Raw genomic sequence first — 17,497 nt, forward strand, 5'->3', positions numbered from 1 at the left:
TTTTAGAATTTATGACTAGGGTGTTAAGGGCTAAAATTCTAGCTAAACTGTCTAAAATATCTAATGAGTGGTCGCCAATAAATTATAAGCTTTAGCAAGAGTTAGACTTTTAAGCATTTCTTAAGGAGAATACCGCTCTCCACCAGAGGAAAGAGCGTGAGACTGAGCGCCAGTCTCTTCCTTCCTCCTCCCACTAGCCCACGTCACTTCCTGACACCAAAGAAAAGACTCCTGGTCTTGCCCTCAAAGACCTTCGCTTCATGGGCGGAACTCTTCTACAGTAAGTCTCCAGCAGGTGGCGTTATTCCAGTCGTTACAAGGGGCAGCTAGGTGGTGCAGTGGATAAAGCACTGGCCCTGAATTCATAAAGACCTGAGTTCAAGTTTGACCTCAGACACTTGACACTTACTAGCTGTGTCACCTTGGGCAAGTCACTTAACCCTCATTGCCCCCCCCCCAAGACTTTATGACCAAGTGCTTTAATCATGCAAAATCATTAGTGATACATTAAAAAAAAAAACAACACCCTGTGATTAAATCCTGTTGTGTGTCTGGATAGAATATATGTAACAAATACTGCCCTTTCTCCTTTTTTGTATCCCCATTGCTTAGGGTAGTACCTGACACATAGCTGGTGCTTAATGTTTACTGAATCACTGACAAATACTTTCCAAAATAGACAATGGATAAGAATGGTAGAATTTATAACAGCACATAACACAGATTATGTAAAAAGCATAGTGGAGGGCTGATGTCTTTTTGGCTCTCTGGAGGAGGAAGAAGTCCATTTAGTTTTCATATTACTGTTTTTTCACCCCTACATCTTCACACTCCATAGCCATAGCATGTCTCATTGCTGCTGACATAGCAACCAGGTTAGAGATTCTTCATTCCTCTTGGAAATGATAGTAGGTAGTCTGCTATAATCTCCCCTTTAAAAATGATAGCTAGCCTCTGTTCTTATAGTATATACCTACTCTTTACCCCATTAAAACAATGAGACTACAAATTGTTTTCCCATCTAATACAGGGAAACCACATGCTAGAGAAGAAACAAGAACATTCAGATAAAATGAGCTCAAAAATGGTCTATTAATACTATTACCATTTGAAGCTGTTTTTTTTTCACCCCCCCCAAAAAAACAAAAACATTAAACCAATTTAACAATTTATTATTAGTCAACGCTTGCCCTCTAGTCATTTTGTAAGTAGTCCAAGACTGACCTCTTGAGTGAGCTCCTGAACTCATGACACGATTGCTCCAAAAAACATCCAAATAACGCCATAGGAAAATGCCCAGAGCAGCAAAACTCACAGAATGTGCTGAAATCATCTTCTAATGAAGAACCGCTTGGAAGGTCAGAAGGAGGGAGCTGCTGTGCTGATACAGGAATCGAGCCCAACCACACAGTCACCCTGACACAGATCCAGTCCCAGGAAGGCCTCACCAGAGAAAGAGACCCCCAGAGCCTCTGAATCGGCTGAAGCGCCAGTGTCATCTGGAAGTAAGCTTACAGTCTGGTGAGTGGGCTGAGCCCTGGGCAGGGGGGAGACTACAGGGGTTTATGCTGGTGCTAAGGCAGAACTTGGATTTTACACCCCTACTGAGAACCAGGTGGTAGGCTCGAGTAGTAGTGGCCCAGGTAGGGGAGGGACACAGGGTCATAGGAGCTAGCAACCACAACACACAAAGCTGGTTGATTAGCAAGTTGGTCTGGGGTCATCTAAGGACCAGGGAACAGGCCAGGCAAGTGAAGAACCTGATTCTCCTTAAATCATATCACCTGGGACTTCTTAAGCTTGGGATACTGCAGCCTAGAAACAGTGCCCCACTTTAAGGAGCTAAAAGTCTAGTAAAAGAAAGGCAAGATCAGCTGACAGAGAAAGGTGAGGACCATAGAAAGTTTCTTCAGTAACAAGGAAGACCAAGGGGCACCCTCAGAGGAAGATGTCAACATCAGGGCCCCTATATCTAAAGCTTCCAAGAAAAATACGAATTGGTCTCAGGCCATAGAGGTGCTCAAAAAGGACTTTGAAGATAAAGTTAGAGAGGTAGAGGAAAAAATGGAAAGAGAAATGAGGGTGATGCAGGAAAGACATGAAAAAAGTCAACAGCTTGAAAAGTCAAATTGGTCAAATGGAAAAGGAGGTACAAAAGCTCTCTGATGAAAATAATTGCCTAAGAATGAGGATTGAAAAAATGGAAGCCAGTGACTTTATGAGAAACCAAGACACAGTAAAACAAATCCAAATGAATAAAAAAATAGAGGGCAATGTGAAGACTGACCTCTTGTTTTTGAAAATCTGGACAATTTGGGAAAGATTTGCTACTTCTTTCACAGTGCTTCAATTTGTCAGTGAAATAAACTAAGAAAATGTTGAACAGAAGTCTTTCCAGACAGCCATGTGAGATTATATCTTAGACCTCCAAAAATATTTTCTAGTGATTTTCGGAAAAATTTACTATAGCAGTGAAGAGAGCATTTAAACTGGGAGAATGTATTTTTTTAAAAATTCCTCAAATAACATGCTTCTGTAGAAACATTTTTGGAAAAAGGCTTTCTTTCCTCTATAAAAATACTGTAACTGGTCCCTTGTTGTTAGAAATATCAAGAGACCATGTGGGGAAGTATACATACTTATCATAACACAGTCTCTAATTCAAAGGAAAATACCAAGATAAAATGTTTCTATTCTACATGTTTATGGGAATGTGTATGTGAGTGTGTTTGATGGATGTTCTAATGTGCAAGGCTCTATAAGGTGCTGTGGTTGATACAAGGACAATTAAGATATGATCTCTATTGAGGCAGTTGTGGTGTAAAGCAAAGATTACCAAAGCTGGAGCCAGAAGACCTGGATATGAGTCTCAGCTCTGCCACTTGTAAACTATGTTGCCATAAACAGGTCACTTAGTTTTCCCCCTCCATTTTTTTCCTTATCCATAAAATGGGGATGACGATATGTGAGGAACTATCTGAAGAGGCTGTTGTACCAGTCAGTCAATAAACATTTATTAAGTGCCTACTATGTGCCAGGCCTAGTGCTAGACTCCGAGGATACAAAGAAAGGCAAAAGACAGTTCCTGCCCTCAAGGAGCTCATAATCTAATGGTGGAAAACATGTAAAAAGACGCTCAAAAACCACACCAGGGAATGAAGAGAGGGAGAGGAGACAAGGTAGGGACAGGACATGATGCAATCCTGTGGCCAGGTAGGAAATTATGAGGTATTTGCCTTGGGTCCCCTCCTTAAATAAAGGATCAGGGAAGAGCTCTCTTCTGCCCTTTACAAATAGAGGGAATGAGGGGCCCCAGGGGCAGGTGTGTGCACCAAGGAAGTTTAGGTTTCAGAGTTGATTAGATCTTGCAGGAAGATGACATTCTGGAGACAAAGGTGAAGTACAAGTGAGCAGCCAGGTAGAAAATGGTGACTAATAACCAAGAAATAATGTATGTAGAATGTTGTGAAAATATTAATGTGCTATGGTTGTATGCTATTAAGACTACTGCTGGGGGCAGCTAGATGGCACAGTGGATAGAGCACCGGCCCTGGAGTCAGGAGTACCTGAGTTCAAATCCGGCCTCAGACACTTGACCCTTAGAAGCTGTGTGGCCCTGGGCAAGTCACTTAACCCCAATTGCCTCACTTAAAAAAAAATTAAATTAAAAAAAAAAAGACTACTGCTGTTGGGGGCAGCTAGGTGGCGCAGTGGATAAAGCACCGGCCCTGGATTCAGGAGTACCTGAGTTCAAATCCGGCCTCAGACACTTGACACTTACTAGCTGTGTGACCCTGGGCAAGTCACTTAACCCCCATTACCCCGCAAAAAAAAAAAAAAAAAAAAAAAGACTACTGCTGTTGGGGGCAGCTAGGTGGCGCTGTGGATAGAGCACTGGCCCTGGATTCAGGAGGACCTGAGTTCAAATACGACCTCAGACTCTTGACACTTACTAGCTATGTGACCCTGGGCAAGTCACTTAACCCCCATTGCCTCTCAAAAAAAAACAAAAACAAAAACAAAAAACCCCCAAACAAACAAACAAAAAAGACTACTGCTGTTGCTATTGCTGCAATTACTAACAGTAATAATTACAGTCTAGTAGGAAAAATAAAGTTTCAAAAATATTAATTTGTTAATCCTGGTGCTAAAAACCATAGCTACATCTGAACGATTCTCAACTTTGTATTCCTGCATCAATAAAATATTCTGAAAGATTTTTTTTCATATCATGTCTATACCTTAGGACTTCATAAGAATTTTCATATTACAGTAAAAAAAAAAAAGCCCCGTGACCAAGAATAATGGTGTCCCTAGAGCATCATATCCTATACCCATACTTTCAAATGTATCAGTGAGTGATTTGATTAAACCACCCCTCACCCCAATTCTCACCCCCCCCATAATCACAGATACTCTCTTAAGTAACAGCCTCCTTCAAAACCTAATTCAGTGATGCATGAGGGCTTTGGTGCCAACATAATAATCATTCAACTGAATGATGTTTATTTAATTTACTTCCAGGCAGACTCCATGTTGACTTTGTATGACTTGCTGTTTCAGCCCTCTTACTCTAGCTTAAAGAATGTTTTTATTTCAGCCTCTTCTCCAATTCTTTCCATCTTAGCTGCCAAATGTTTTCTTATGGTACCATATTGTGTTAACCCCTAACTATGAATTGTTAATGAGCTACTGTCAGAGCCTGCTTTAACATCTTACATATATCCCCCTTCTGCCGGACTGAATGGATTATTGCTCCAGCATAAAGCTATAATCTAGCAGAATTTAATAAACACAACTGTAGTGGAAGTGAGGCCATATGATAAGGTACCTATTGATGAGGTCATGAGACTCATTAAAAAAAGAATCAGAATTTGTATGTCAGAAAGAGTCAAATATAGTATCTATGCATATTCACAAAGATGTGAAGAATTCCTGAAGGTAAGTCTGAGGAAACCTTTTTTCAAAGTCCTCAAGAGATGGAAAGTTGGTTGAACATTCTAGCATTTAATAATTCTCACTTGGATATGGAACTTCTTTCCTACAATCAGCCAACTTTATTCAAACCTCACACAGTTTGTCTCCACTTAAATTTCATTACTCAGGCTACTGAACATAAGAAAGACTTACATTTCACATTTCTTTGCCTTTATTCATTCACTAGTTTCCACCACGAGGCTGAACATGTCTAAAAAGATGGAATCCTGCTTTTTGTACACAACTTTCTGCCTTCATCAATTACTTAGACTCCTGGAGAAAGTGCTAATTAGAATGAAAAAAATCTCACACTTGTGAATTCGGGTATATGTTCATGAGGGTCATAACATAAGTAGAGGAAAAGGCCATCTGGATAGTAGGGTTATAAGTGAACACTGTGCCTGTGTAATTGGAGTCCTGGTAAATTTTACTACAACTAATGAAAGGGAAAGTTCAGTGAGGGAGGTGGGAGGAGGAAGAAGAAAGATCTTTTTTGGAAGTTTCAGTTTTAGGGGCTAGAAGAAATGCCAGGAAGCAGCTGCAGGCCTCCTTTAACAATGAGAGAGCCGGATAGAACAGAAATAGTATTGGACCTGCAGGCAGAAAGACCTGGGTTCAAATCCTACTTGGGGGGGGGGGTTAGGCAATTGGGGTTAAGTGACTTGCCCAGGGTCACACAGCTAGTAAGTGTCAAGTGTCTGAGGTCGGATTTGAACTCAGGTCTTCCTGAATCCAGGGCCAGTGCTATATCCACTGCACCACCGAGCTGCCCCCTACTTTTCTATGGTTCAAATTCTACTCATTTTCTTGGTAAGTTACAACTTCTTTGAGCTACTTACACCCACAGGTGTGAAATGGTGATAGTGATAAATACAGTACCTAATGAATAGGGTTGTTTGTGGAGGCCCTGTATATAAAGCACTAGGAAAACATTAAAACATTAAGTCAGCTTGGAGTAGTGGATAGAGAATGGGTTCAAGCCTTGCCCCAGGCACAGACAAGCAGAGGGACCCTGAGCAAATCACTTAATGTTTCAATGATGTAGATAACTAGAAGATTCTAAATAGCAGAGAAGGTGCTGATTTGCATTGGTAGAGGGAGTTTCCTCACCTGGGAGTTCCTATGCTTAATGAAATCACAGGTCCAGGCCCATTGTGTTATCATAATTATTGTTAGGGTGACAGAAGATTAGCTGAGGGGGGGGGGAAGGGAAAGACAGGTGATAAGAGTCATGTCAAAGCAGAGCTGAGAGTCAGATTGGGCAAGGTGAACATCTGACTAGTACTTTTCAATATAATTTTTCATAAATGCATATGCCACCTACAAAAGTCCTCCTCCGAATCCTCATCTTGACACAGAGGTGACCCTGACTTCTTGAAGGCTTTGTCAACAAAGCATAGGAGGCATCGGAAAAAGGGTCGGGGAAGGACTGGCTTTTTGTTGTTTCAGGGATGGTCCTGCTAAATTGGAAAGGATCATCATACATTTTGCGGGGATGGCAACTCTTAGACTGTCTCTTATGCTATGAAGGGCTAGCATCTATACCACTGATGGGTATATTTATAAAAACGACATGTCCTTTATTTTATTTTTTTGTTTTTGTCTTTTTTTTTGACATGTCCTTTAAATATTAGAGGCAATGCAGTTTTTAAATTTTAGATTTTTATGGACATTTTGCTTTAATATTGTGTTGATTTTCTGCCTCTCCTTGTATTCCCAGTACTTAGCACAGTGAATGGCACCTAGCAGGTGCATAATAAATGCTTGTCGATTTGACTTGACTTGCCTTTATTACTCAAAGAGCCCTCGTCTTGGAGTCAGGAAGACCTAAGTTTGATTCTCAGATTCTGACTAGCTGCATGAGCCTAGTCAAGTCACTTATCTATTCTGGCCTTAGTTCCCTCATTTGTAAAATCTATCCCTTAGAAAAAAGAATAAAAAATAATGATGGGAAAAAATCATTCCAACAAAATAAACAAATACATCTACTGAATCTGATATGATATGTAATGTGCCATACCCAGAGTGTCTCATCTCTGCAAATAGGGGAGGGAGGTCATATGATTATAGATTTAAAACAAGAGGGGATCTGAAAGGCCACATCTGATCTAATCGACTCATTTTATGAAGGAGGAAAGTGGAGTTAGGAGAGTTAAGTGACTTACCCAAGGACCCACTGGGAATAAATGTGTAAACCCCCCCTCCCCACCGTGGTTAACTTCACTGCTAGTGTTCTTTCCAGTGTATGCTGCCACCTAAAGGCACCCTTTCTCATCATTTTTCTCAGTCCAAGCTTGGACATGTAATTAATTACCAGTATTCATTTGCATATATTTTCCATGAAAGAAAACTCCAATCCCTATCGAATACGTGTATTTATTTTATGAAGTCAGTCTGCATGGGTTCAAGCCTATGGTGGACAGTGGGTCACAGGAGGCATACTGTCAGATACCAACAGGTGAGTTTGGAGGACCTATGCTTGAATCCTGGCTCTGTCACTTATTACCTGTGTGATTTTAAGGGTAAGTCACTTAATCCCTTGAGTTTCTCAGGATGAGTTTACTGGACTAAATGACCTCTAAAAGTACTTTCTCACACCATATCACGTTTGGTGGCTGTGTTTTGGGAAGGGATGAGATGAGCTAGGTGGCAGCAGAGGATTGAATTCGCCTTAGCTCTGCCTTCCTTTCCCTGCAGCCAGGGAGGGGCAGCTGGATGCCTGCTCCTTAAACTTAACACTCTTGTCTATCCAGGCAAGGACAAAGTCCTTTCTGTTGAGGGCAGGCTCTGTTGGCAATGCACGTTTGTTTTTAAAAAGTAAAAATGACAATAATAAAATAGTCTGCTGCTGGACGGGGAATAAAGCAGAAATAGGGAGGTATGGACTGAGAAATGATGCAGAGAAAATATTTATTGATTTTCTTCCCAATAAGGGGGAGAAAAAATACAAGGAGGAGGAAAATACATCAATAAATATTATATAGCAACTCACAGGCTTGCTCAATTAGGCTTTGCTACATTTTTCCACATCACAACTTACAGTGCAGTTCAATCTATTATTCTACTTAATTATATGATGTGTGGTTATAATGAAAAGACTGATGTCATAATATACACAAGAAATCAGCTTCCTTCCTTATTTACAATTATGAAAGACCACCACATTGGGAGGACTGACAGTCAGGGGTCTGAGTTCTACCTTTACCTTACCTAGAGGTATGACTGTGGACCACAGATCTAGAGAGCTGGACAGGGATAGTGATTGGGCTAGGAAAGGTAACTCTAGAGAGGAAACTCACTCTACTAATCAATGAAGGTCAGTGCCTTCTTAGTAATTTATAATTTAGAACAGATGTGTCAAACAGGTAGCCCACTAATACTGCAGAGCAGGCTGAACCAAATTAAAATGTAACTGGGAAAAAATTAACAAAATAGATAAAAATACAATGAAATACAGACATTGTATTTTAAAACTAAGCCAATATGTGGTATCCTATGTACGGTTTAGTGACTCATGTTTCTATTTGAGTTGGGCACCATTGGCTTAAGAATGTTACACAGCACACTGGAAAGTTAAGTGACTTGTCCAGGGTTGCATAGCCAGTAAGTGCCAGAGGCAGAACGAGAACCCAGATCTTCCTGGTTTTGTGGACAGCTCTCTATCGACTACATTGCATTGCTTTACAATCCATCTGACTCCTTTATTTTACAGACAAAGAAACTAAGGCCCATGGAGGTCAGGTGACTTGACCAAAGTCACACAGATTAAGCAGCAGAGCCCCAATTTTCTCATCTTCAAAATGGAGGACTAGATGATTCTGAAGGTTCTTTTCAGCTCTAATATCCCATGACTTCATTTCATGTTTTCTTAGACACGGTCACCTGTTCAGTCCTGGGCCCTCTTCTTATTATATAACCTCTGAGATAAAATCTGTAAAGTGCTTATCAAAGCACACAGGAGGCACTTAATAAATACTTATTCCCTCTCCTCCCTTCTCTCATGAGCTCAGTGATCATCTCTACCAGTATTAGTTTCTTTCCTGAGCTCTAGCCCTGTACAACCATTTACCTACTGGACATTTCCAGCTGGATGTCTGGGTGACATCTTAAGTTTGACATGTCTGAACAGAATTTACTATCTTTCCTTCCAGGTTTACCTCTCCTCTGAACTTCCCTCTTTCTGTCAAGGGAACCACTAGACTTTCAGTCACTCAATTCTACAACATCGGAGTCATCCTTGGTTTTCCACCTTCTCTTACCTCCCAAATATCCAATCAGTTGCCAAACTTGTCCATTCTACCTCATGACATCTTGAACATCTTTTCCCTTTGCTCTACCCACGTAGCCACCTGCCTGGTTCAGGCCCTCATTAACTATCATCTGGACTACTGAAATAGCCTCCTTGGTTTTCCTACCTCCGGGCTCTTCCTTCTATAATCCATAATCCAAGCCAAAATGATTTTCCTAAATCATAGATCTGACCCTGTCACCTCCTCAAAGAACTCCTGTGGATAGAGCACCGGCCCTGGAGTCAGGAGTACGTGAGTTCAAATCCGGCCTCAGACACTTATCACTTACTAGCTATGTGACCCTGGGCAAGTCACTTAACCCCAATTGCCTCACTAAAAACAAAAACAAAAAACAAAAAAAGAACTCCTGTGGCTCCCACTGACCAGAAGGGTCAAAGACAGGCTCCTCTGCTAGGCATTTAAAGCCCTTCATAATCTAGTATGCTTGCTAATAAAAATAATTTCTTAAAAAGACCTAATAAATTTGATTTTGACCATCCTCATTACAATACTGACCTTTGTTCCTAACTGCCTTTGTCTTGAGTATCTTCAAAGGACTCAGTCGCCCTGTACTTTGGCTTCTTTTCTGGGCGCAGAAAAGAGCATGAATACTTTTTGAATTGAGTTGGGCAAGGCCGCCCAATGCCACCAGTCTAGTTTAGTTCCTTGCCACTTGTTATATGGATTAGTGAAATAGCCTCCTGATTGGTCTCCTGACCACCAGGCCCTTCCCACTCCAGTCTATCTTCCATACTGCTGCCAAAGTATATGCATACAAAGCATCTACTGTATAACATATAAGACGTTACATATAAAATAGCCTGGGTTAGACAAATATATACGACATATGAGTTATATATGACATGTTTTACATATATCAGCCAGCCAGTAAGCATTTATTAAGTACCTACTATGTGCAAGACACTTTGCTAAGGGAGAGGACAGAAAGACAAAAAACATTTCTTTTTCTCAAGGAGCTTATGGTCCAATGGGGGAGAAAACATGAGAACAACTAGCTACAAACAATATTTACACAGGAAAAATTGGATGTAATCTCGGAGGGAAGGTATTAAGATTAAGGAGGACTGGGAAAGGCTTCTTGCAGAAGGCAGGAATTTAGCGGAGATCTGAAGGAAGCCAGGGAAGCTACGAAGTGGAGATGAACAGGGAGAGTTCCAGGCAGGGAAGACAGCCAGCAAAAACACCTGGAGTCATGAGATGGAGCATCCTGGGTAAGGAACAGCAGGGAGGCAGGTATCAATGGATAAAAGCATATATGAGAAGTAAAGTATAAGAAACTGAAAAGGTAGGAAGGGGTCAGAGGTTATGAAGGATTTTGAAAGTCAAACTGAGGATTTTAAATTTGATCCTGTAGGGACTAGGAAGATAGTAGAGTTTAATGAAAAGGAAGGAGGTCATGGTCAGACCTACTTAACCCCAGTTGCCTCACTAAAAAAAAAGAATACAAGTCATTTCCCAGTTCAGAAATGATCAAAGAAAATGAACAGGCAATTTCCAGATGAAGAAATCAAAGCTATTTATTGCCATAAGAGAAAATGCTCTATTGATTAGAGAAATGCAAATTAAAACAACTCTTAAGTACCACCTCACAGATTGGCTAATATGACAAAAAAGGAAAATAATAAATGTTGGAAAAGATGTGGAAAAATGTGGAACACTGATGCCTTGTTGGTGGAGTTGTGAACTGATCTAACCATTCTGGAGAACAATTTGGAATTATGCCCAAAGGGCTATAAAATTGTGCATGCCCTTTGACCCCGCAATACCACCACTAGGTCTATATCCCAAAGAGATCATAAAAAAGGGAAAAGGACTCACATGTACAAAAATATTTATAATAGATCTCTTTGTGGTGGCAAACAATTGAAAATTGAGGGGATGCCCATCAACTGGGGAATGGCTCAATAAGTTGTAGTATATAAATGTAATGGAATATTATTGTGCTATAAGAAATGAGGAGTAGTCAGATTTCAGAAAAAACCTGGAAAGACTGAAGTGGACTGATGCTGGATGAAGTGAGCAGAACCAGGAGAACACTGTACACAGTAATAGCAATTTTATGTGATGATCAGCTGTGATAGAGTTGGCTCTTTTCAGCAATACAATGATTCAAGACAATTCCAGAGGAATCATGACATCCACATCCAGAAAAAGAACTGTAGATTCTTAATGCAGATTGAACCAAACTATTTTTACTTAAAATTTTTTTCTTGAGTTTTTTCCCTTTTGTTCTGATTCTTCTTTCACAACATGACTAATGTGGAAGTATGTTTAATGTGATTATACATATATAACCAATATCAGATCGCTTGCTGTCTTGGGGAGGCAGGAGGGAAGGAAGAAAAATTTGGAACTCAAAATCTTATAAAAACAAATGTTGAAAACTATCTATATATCTAACTGGAAAAAAATAAAATACTATTAAAGAAAAAAAAATGTAAGCTTCCTGATGGCAGGTCTGTCTACTTTTTTATTTGTATCCCCAATACTTATCACACTATCACAATGTTAGCACTTAGTAAATGCTTTTTCATCTACTAAATAATTTATTTATGTTTCTTAAATTTTTATCAACTGATGGGGGAAGTGGGAGGTTTCTTTCTTCCTTCATTTCTTTCTTTTTTCCTCTCCCTTCCTTCCTTCAAGCCTTCCTTCCTATTATTTCTTTCATCAACCTTTCACTAGAATCATTCTCCTTGCCAAGGCAGTGAGCTAGAGACTAAACTGAAGATTCCCACTCTCATTTATTCCTCTGAGGACAGCATCCTATCATTTTATACCCAAGAGGAAATGAACCTCACACATCTCATATAACCTTCATATAACCTATACTAGAGGACAGTAAAACAAACAAAAAACCCAAACAACATTTCATGATCTCATTTCTCACTGTTTCATACTGTGATTATTTAGGAGAATTAATGTTGGAGTGAGAGAAAGGAAAGGGGTGTTCTTTTTAATATATGATCAGCTGGCTTTGCTATGTCATTTGTTGCAAAGACAGCCAAGGGGGTGGGTGTGTGTAACGTCCCCATTTTAATTTAATTTGATTTTTTTCACTGAATGTTTGAAAGAATTGTGGAATTATAGGTTGGAGAAAATTCTCAGCCAATATTGAGGTTCTTTGTTGTTCCTTCTATTATAATGTAATCTCCCTGTGGAGCTTGGTTGTTTTTTGTTTGTTTGTTTCTTTGTGTGTGTGTGTGTGTGTGTGTGTGCGCGCGCGTTTAATCAGCCTAGAATATGGATGGTGAGAGAAGTGTCAGGTTCCCTTGCTCTTAGAGGTAAACCTATAGGATATTGTCATTGGATAGATAAATGGGGACAATAGGATCCAGGGCCTAGTCTCTCTTTGTTTGTCTTTACATGTGTACACACACGTGTATTTTCCCACACATAACATATATTACATACCGCAACAAATAACAGCAAGGCTGGGTGAAGATGAATGCTTTTCATCTATGGCCTGACTTTTTCCATCCTATTTCAGAATTGTGCATCTGTTCTGCCAGCACAGCCAGTTCTGTCTCACAAGAGGCATCAGAAATGATACTCTATACTGCCCTGTTGGAGATCAGAGCTAGACTGTACAAAGATGAGTGGGATTTAATGCTATTGTGCGTGTGTTTTTCAATGTTTATAAAGATTTTTAAAGGTTTTTTTTAGTTGAAAAAAACAAAACAAAAAACAAAAAAACCCCCAAAAAGCAAAAAGCAAAACCAAAACCATGCAATATAATACAAGCACCACTTACCAGGCCCCCTCCTGAAGAGATCTGTGGTGACAGTGCTTTTCAGTATGGTACTTAACAGGGAGTGCTGTCCTACTAGTGTAGGATGCAGTTGTGACATCCATGAATACCATGGAACCTGAAAAAAATTAAGAACTGTTTCATGTGTTGATGTACTGCACCTTGGAGCGGAATGGGAGCTCCTGGATTGGGGCGTAGCCTCAGTGCACACCTACTTCCTGAGCTATTTAGTGTATCTCCAGGAAGGCTTTAAGGAAGTGCATCCAAGTGATGGTAGCCTCCTCTGATTGCCATAATCTAACATATGGCAGGCCTGATGAGAACATGTTCAGTTGTGACTTTCTTTGTGACAAATTTGAACTTTGATCATTTTATTTTCCCATTTTCTTCCTATTTATAAAGTAGGCATAGGATCAGAGATTTAGATCTGAAGGAGACCTTAGAAGCCATCAAGTCCAACACTCCCATTTTATAGGTAAAGAAACTGAGGCATAAAGAAGTCAAGTGACTTGCCCAGGGTCACAGTGCTAGTAAATGTCTAAGAGAGGATTTGAATCCAGGTCTTCCTAACTCCAGGTTCATTGCCAAGCTACCTCTCTGAGGTTTTTTTTTCCCAGTGGGTTGATCCTTTCCTGTTCATTTAAGTGGATTCTATTCATGCCCTGCTGTGTTCTTAATGGTAGATTAGAAATCTCCTATTAATCATACATAAGCCCAGCTGTGCAGTGTTCCAAAAACAGGTCACATATTGCAATGACAAACTCCAAGAGACTGTCCAATTTCTTTTTTTAAATACTCAAGTGCTCTTCCAACAACTGGCCACTGCCTGGGATTTCAAAATCTTCCGATTATGGGGAGTTTTTGTTGTGGAATTTTACACACACACACACACACACACACACACACACCCTACTGATACAAACACACTTATGGAAAAACCCAGGGAGGTTACCACATTTACCAAATGCAGCTGCTCAAAGTAAAAAATTGAAGGTGAGAATCCCAGGCATCCCTGGAGTTTTACAGAGCTCTCTTTGCTGAGGATTCATGTATTGTTTGGTTTCAGTGCTGATGAAGATACAGTAGCTGGTCACCATGTATTTACTTAGAAGTGCATCCATTTCCTCAGAATCTCTGGCAGGCTAATCAAGTAGAGGAAGCTCACAAAAGGGTGACAGAAAAGACAGGCATAGATAGAAGGCTCTCTGCTTTTAGCTGCTTCCTATGAAGGAAGAATAGAAAGAAGACATACACAACGGATTCCCCGCCACATATGTGTGAGCAGTTCCCATTCTCCATTACCTGACCCTCACACCTCTGCTCCTTTCTCTTCCATCCACGGAGCCCGTCTTATTTCTGTAGCGAGGCATTAAAAATAGGAATACAGTGAAGGGAGGCTTTTACCCCCAAGAGGAATCCACACGGCCCAGCATAATGAACCTAAAAGTCCCAGTTTTCACTTGTCAGCACAGAGCCAGCCTGTACCCCTGCTAGTCTGGACAACCTTGGAAAAACTTCCCTCACTCTGAGATTCATACAAAACCTCACCCTACCAAGCTCACACATCCCACTTCTTCCCTCTTCTGATCCACTAAGCTCAGTTTGCAAGTAAGAAGTGATAATTACTGATTCTCTTTTGGCTAACGTGTGATCAAAATCTCCATAATAGGAAAAAAAATCAACTAAATAAAAAAGCCTGGAGCTAATGTAAAGCTCTGATTGAATTGCTAAAAATAAGAAATAGGGTTTTATGACTTTACTTGGAGGAGTCAGAAGTCATTTTGCCTAATTATGTCTCACAGGATCTTATGGAAGAGATTTGATTTAATACAATTCCTTGCCTAAAGAGATATCCCCACTTCAAGGAACACAGTTCTATGCCTAATTCAAGGCTACAACACATTTAACAAACATGTATTAAGCTCTTCCTGTATGCATGGCACCGTGTCAAGTGCTAGAGGAGAAAGAATTTAAATTAGACATAGTTTCTGCCCTAAAGGAGCTTATAGTCCAGGATGAAATGGCACATTCATAACTGTAAATGTAATATACAACATGATATATGATAAATGAATAAGTAAAGTCTTATGTTTGATCCCTGGGTTCGTGTGCTTGCTGGAGGGAGGTGAGGGAGGGGAGAGGAATAAATTGCTGCTGGCTGGGAGGATGGGGAAGACTTCCTGGAGGAGGTAGTATTTCAAGTGGCTTCAAAGGATGGGAAAGGAATTCAAAAGCTGGAGTGGAGATAGATACACAGAATGTAATCTCTTTGGGCAGGGGGATTGTGTTTGAAAAAAATCTTTGTATCCCGAAAGCCTGGCACAGTGTCTTTACAGTGTTGATAAACATTTGCTGAACTGCACAGTGGGAGGAGGCAAGAGAAACACTGCACACGTGCAGGCAGGCCTGAATCTTAACGTCACAGAACAGTGATTGAGCTAAAAATGGGATGCAAATATTGGCCCTATGTGTTGGCTGCTCCACTATAAGGTAAGCTCCTTGAAAGTAGTGATTTCCCTCCCCTGCCATTTCTCTATTCCCCAGAGCTTACCACAGCAGCTAGCATAAATTAAGTGCTTAATAAAAGTCTGTTGGCCAACTGATTGATTGATTGATATTGCATTTTATGACAAAGGAATTAAGGATGGTAGCAATAGATGGAAACATTGTGGGACAGTCAGTTAGTCAACATTATTAAGTGCCTGCAACGTGCTAGGCACTGTGGTAAGCCCTGGGGACACCAAGAAAGGCAAAAGACCATCCCTACCCCTCAAAGAACTCACAGCACAACATAGTAGAAAGAGTAATGTATTTGGAATCATATGATCTGGTTCTAACACTCATTAACTCTCTGACCTTTTATAAAATATCCTTTTAATACTTTTTGTTTTTTATATCAGTGCCTCCTAATATCCTCCCTTCTAACAAAGAAAATGAGTAGTAATCAAGACTGACTGTATATATAAGCTTTTGCACCCCTAGTCTATCAATTCTTTTTTTGGGGGAGGGGGCAATGAGGGTTAACGGACTTGCCCAGGGTCACACCGCTAGTAAATGTCAAGTGCCTGAGGCCAGATTTGAACCCAGGTCTTCCTGAATCCAGGGCCAGTGCTTTATCTACTGTGCTACCTAGCTGCCCCTACCAATTCTTTATTGAGAGCATGGAGATGGCATTTATCAACAGCCCTGTAGAATCAAGATTAGTTATTGCACTTAATCTGATTTGTGATGTCCTTTATAATGTTTTCCTTTACATAATTATAGTCATTGTGGAACATCCATTGTTCTATTTTGTTTGCTCTGTATCATGTCATACAAATCCTGCCATGTTTTTCTGAATTCCTATATTCACCATTTCTTATGGTCCAGGAATACTGCTATATTTGCACACCACAATTTGTTCAATCCTTCCCCAACTGGTAGGCACCCACTTTGTTTTTATTTTTGCTTTCTTAGTTTTGACAAGCTACTTTTCCTCCTTTTTGACTCTCGTTTTTTTCATATGTAAAACAAAGAGCTGTGACCACAATAGGCATTCATGTTCTCAGCAACACTTATTGACTCTTATCTAGTGTCAGTTTTCCTTTAAGGAAAAAGAATATGGGGGCAGCTAGGTGGTGCAGTAGATAGAGCACCGGCCCTGGATTCAGGAGGACCTGAGTTCAAATCCGGCCTCAGCCATTTGACACTTACTAGCTGTGTGACCCTGGGCAAGTCACTTAACCCCAACTGCCTCACCAAAAAAAAGAAAAGAAAAGAAAAGAAAAGAAAAGAAAAGAAAAGAAAAGGTATCTTGGGAGTTAAAAGTCCTCTTGTTATCAAACAAGGCTGTAGAAGAATGATTTTTAGGAAAAACATCTAACTGCTTTTATGGTGCTTAAAGATACTTAGACAACCTTCCTCCCTTCTTTTTAAATTAAAATCACACACTGTCTCCTTTCATTAGTTCACATTTATTGAGGCCTCCCGTGCACTTGTCCAACCGGCAGCCACTACAGTCATCTGCTTCACTCTGCTGTCAAAGGGCAACAAAGTTGTTCTCATGCCGCTCTCCTCGGTCCTTATCATAGGATAAGAAGGACTAAGTTCTCACCAAGCACAGTACACTAGTAAAAAGTCAAAAGCGGGATGAATTTGGAATTGGTCAAACACCATGTATTAAGGGCCTAGGAAAGGGGATGCAGGGGAAGAGAATAAGCATTTATATAGCACCTGTTATATCCCAGGCACTGTGCTAAAGGCTGGTTTTTTGTTTGTTTGTTTTTAAAACAAATATGATCTCATTTGATCCTTCAAGGAAGGGTGCTGTTATTATCCTCATTTTATACTGAGGAAAACTGAGGCAAACAGAGGCAAGTGCCTAGGGTCACACAGTTATTAAGTGTTTGAGGCTGGATTTGAACTCATGGAGGGCGATGATTTTTCACCCCTGCCTCCATTTCTCTGTCTCCACCAGCCC

At 40.3% G+C, this 17,497-nt stretch overlaps 1 protein-coding gene across 2 annotated transcripts in view; it reads right to left on the bottom strand.

The window, feature by feature from the left end:
* LYRM4 (LYR motif containing 4) overlaps positions 1-17,497 on the bottom strand; it is a 218,445-nt gene that overhangs the window by 87,574 nt on the left and 113,374 nt on the right. Inside the window, exon 3 of one of the 2 annotated variants that reach the window (XM_043979363.1) lies at positions 13,042-13,156. The exons of the other annotated variant lie outside the window; for it this stretch is intronic. Within the exon in view, the coding sequence (XP_043835298.1) occupies positions 13,042-13,156 (115 nt within the window). The remainder of the gene's footprint in view (positions 1-13,041; positions 13,157-17,497) is intronic. 2 annotated transcript variants of the gene reach the window in all.

Source organism: Dromiciops gliroides, chromosome 1 (assembly GCF_019393635.1).
Source record: "Dromiciops gliroides isolate mDroGli1 chromosome 1, mDroGli1.pri, whole genome shotgun sequence".
NCBI lineage: Eukaryota > Metazoa > Chordata > Mammalia > Microbiotheria > Microbiotheriidae > Dromiciops > Dromiciops gliroides.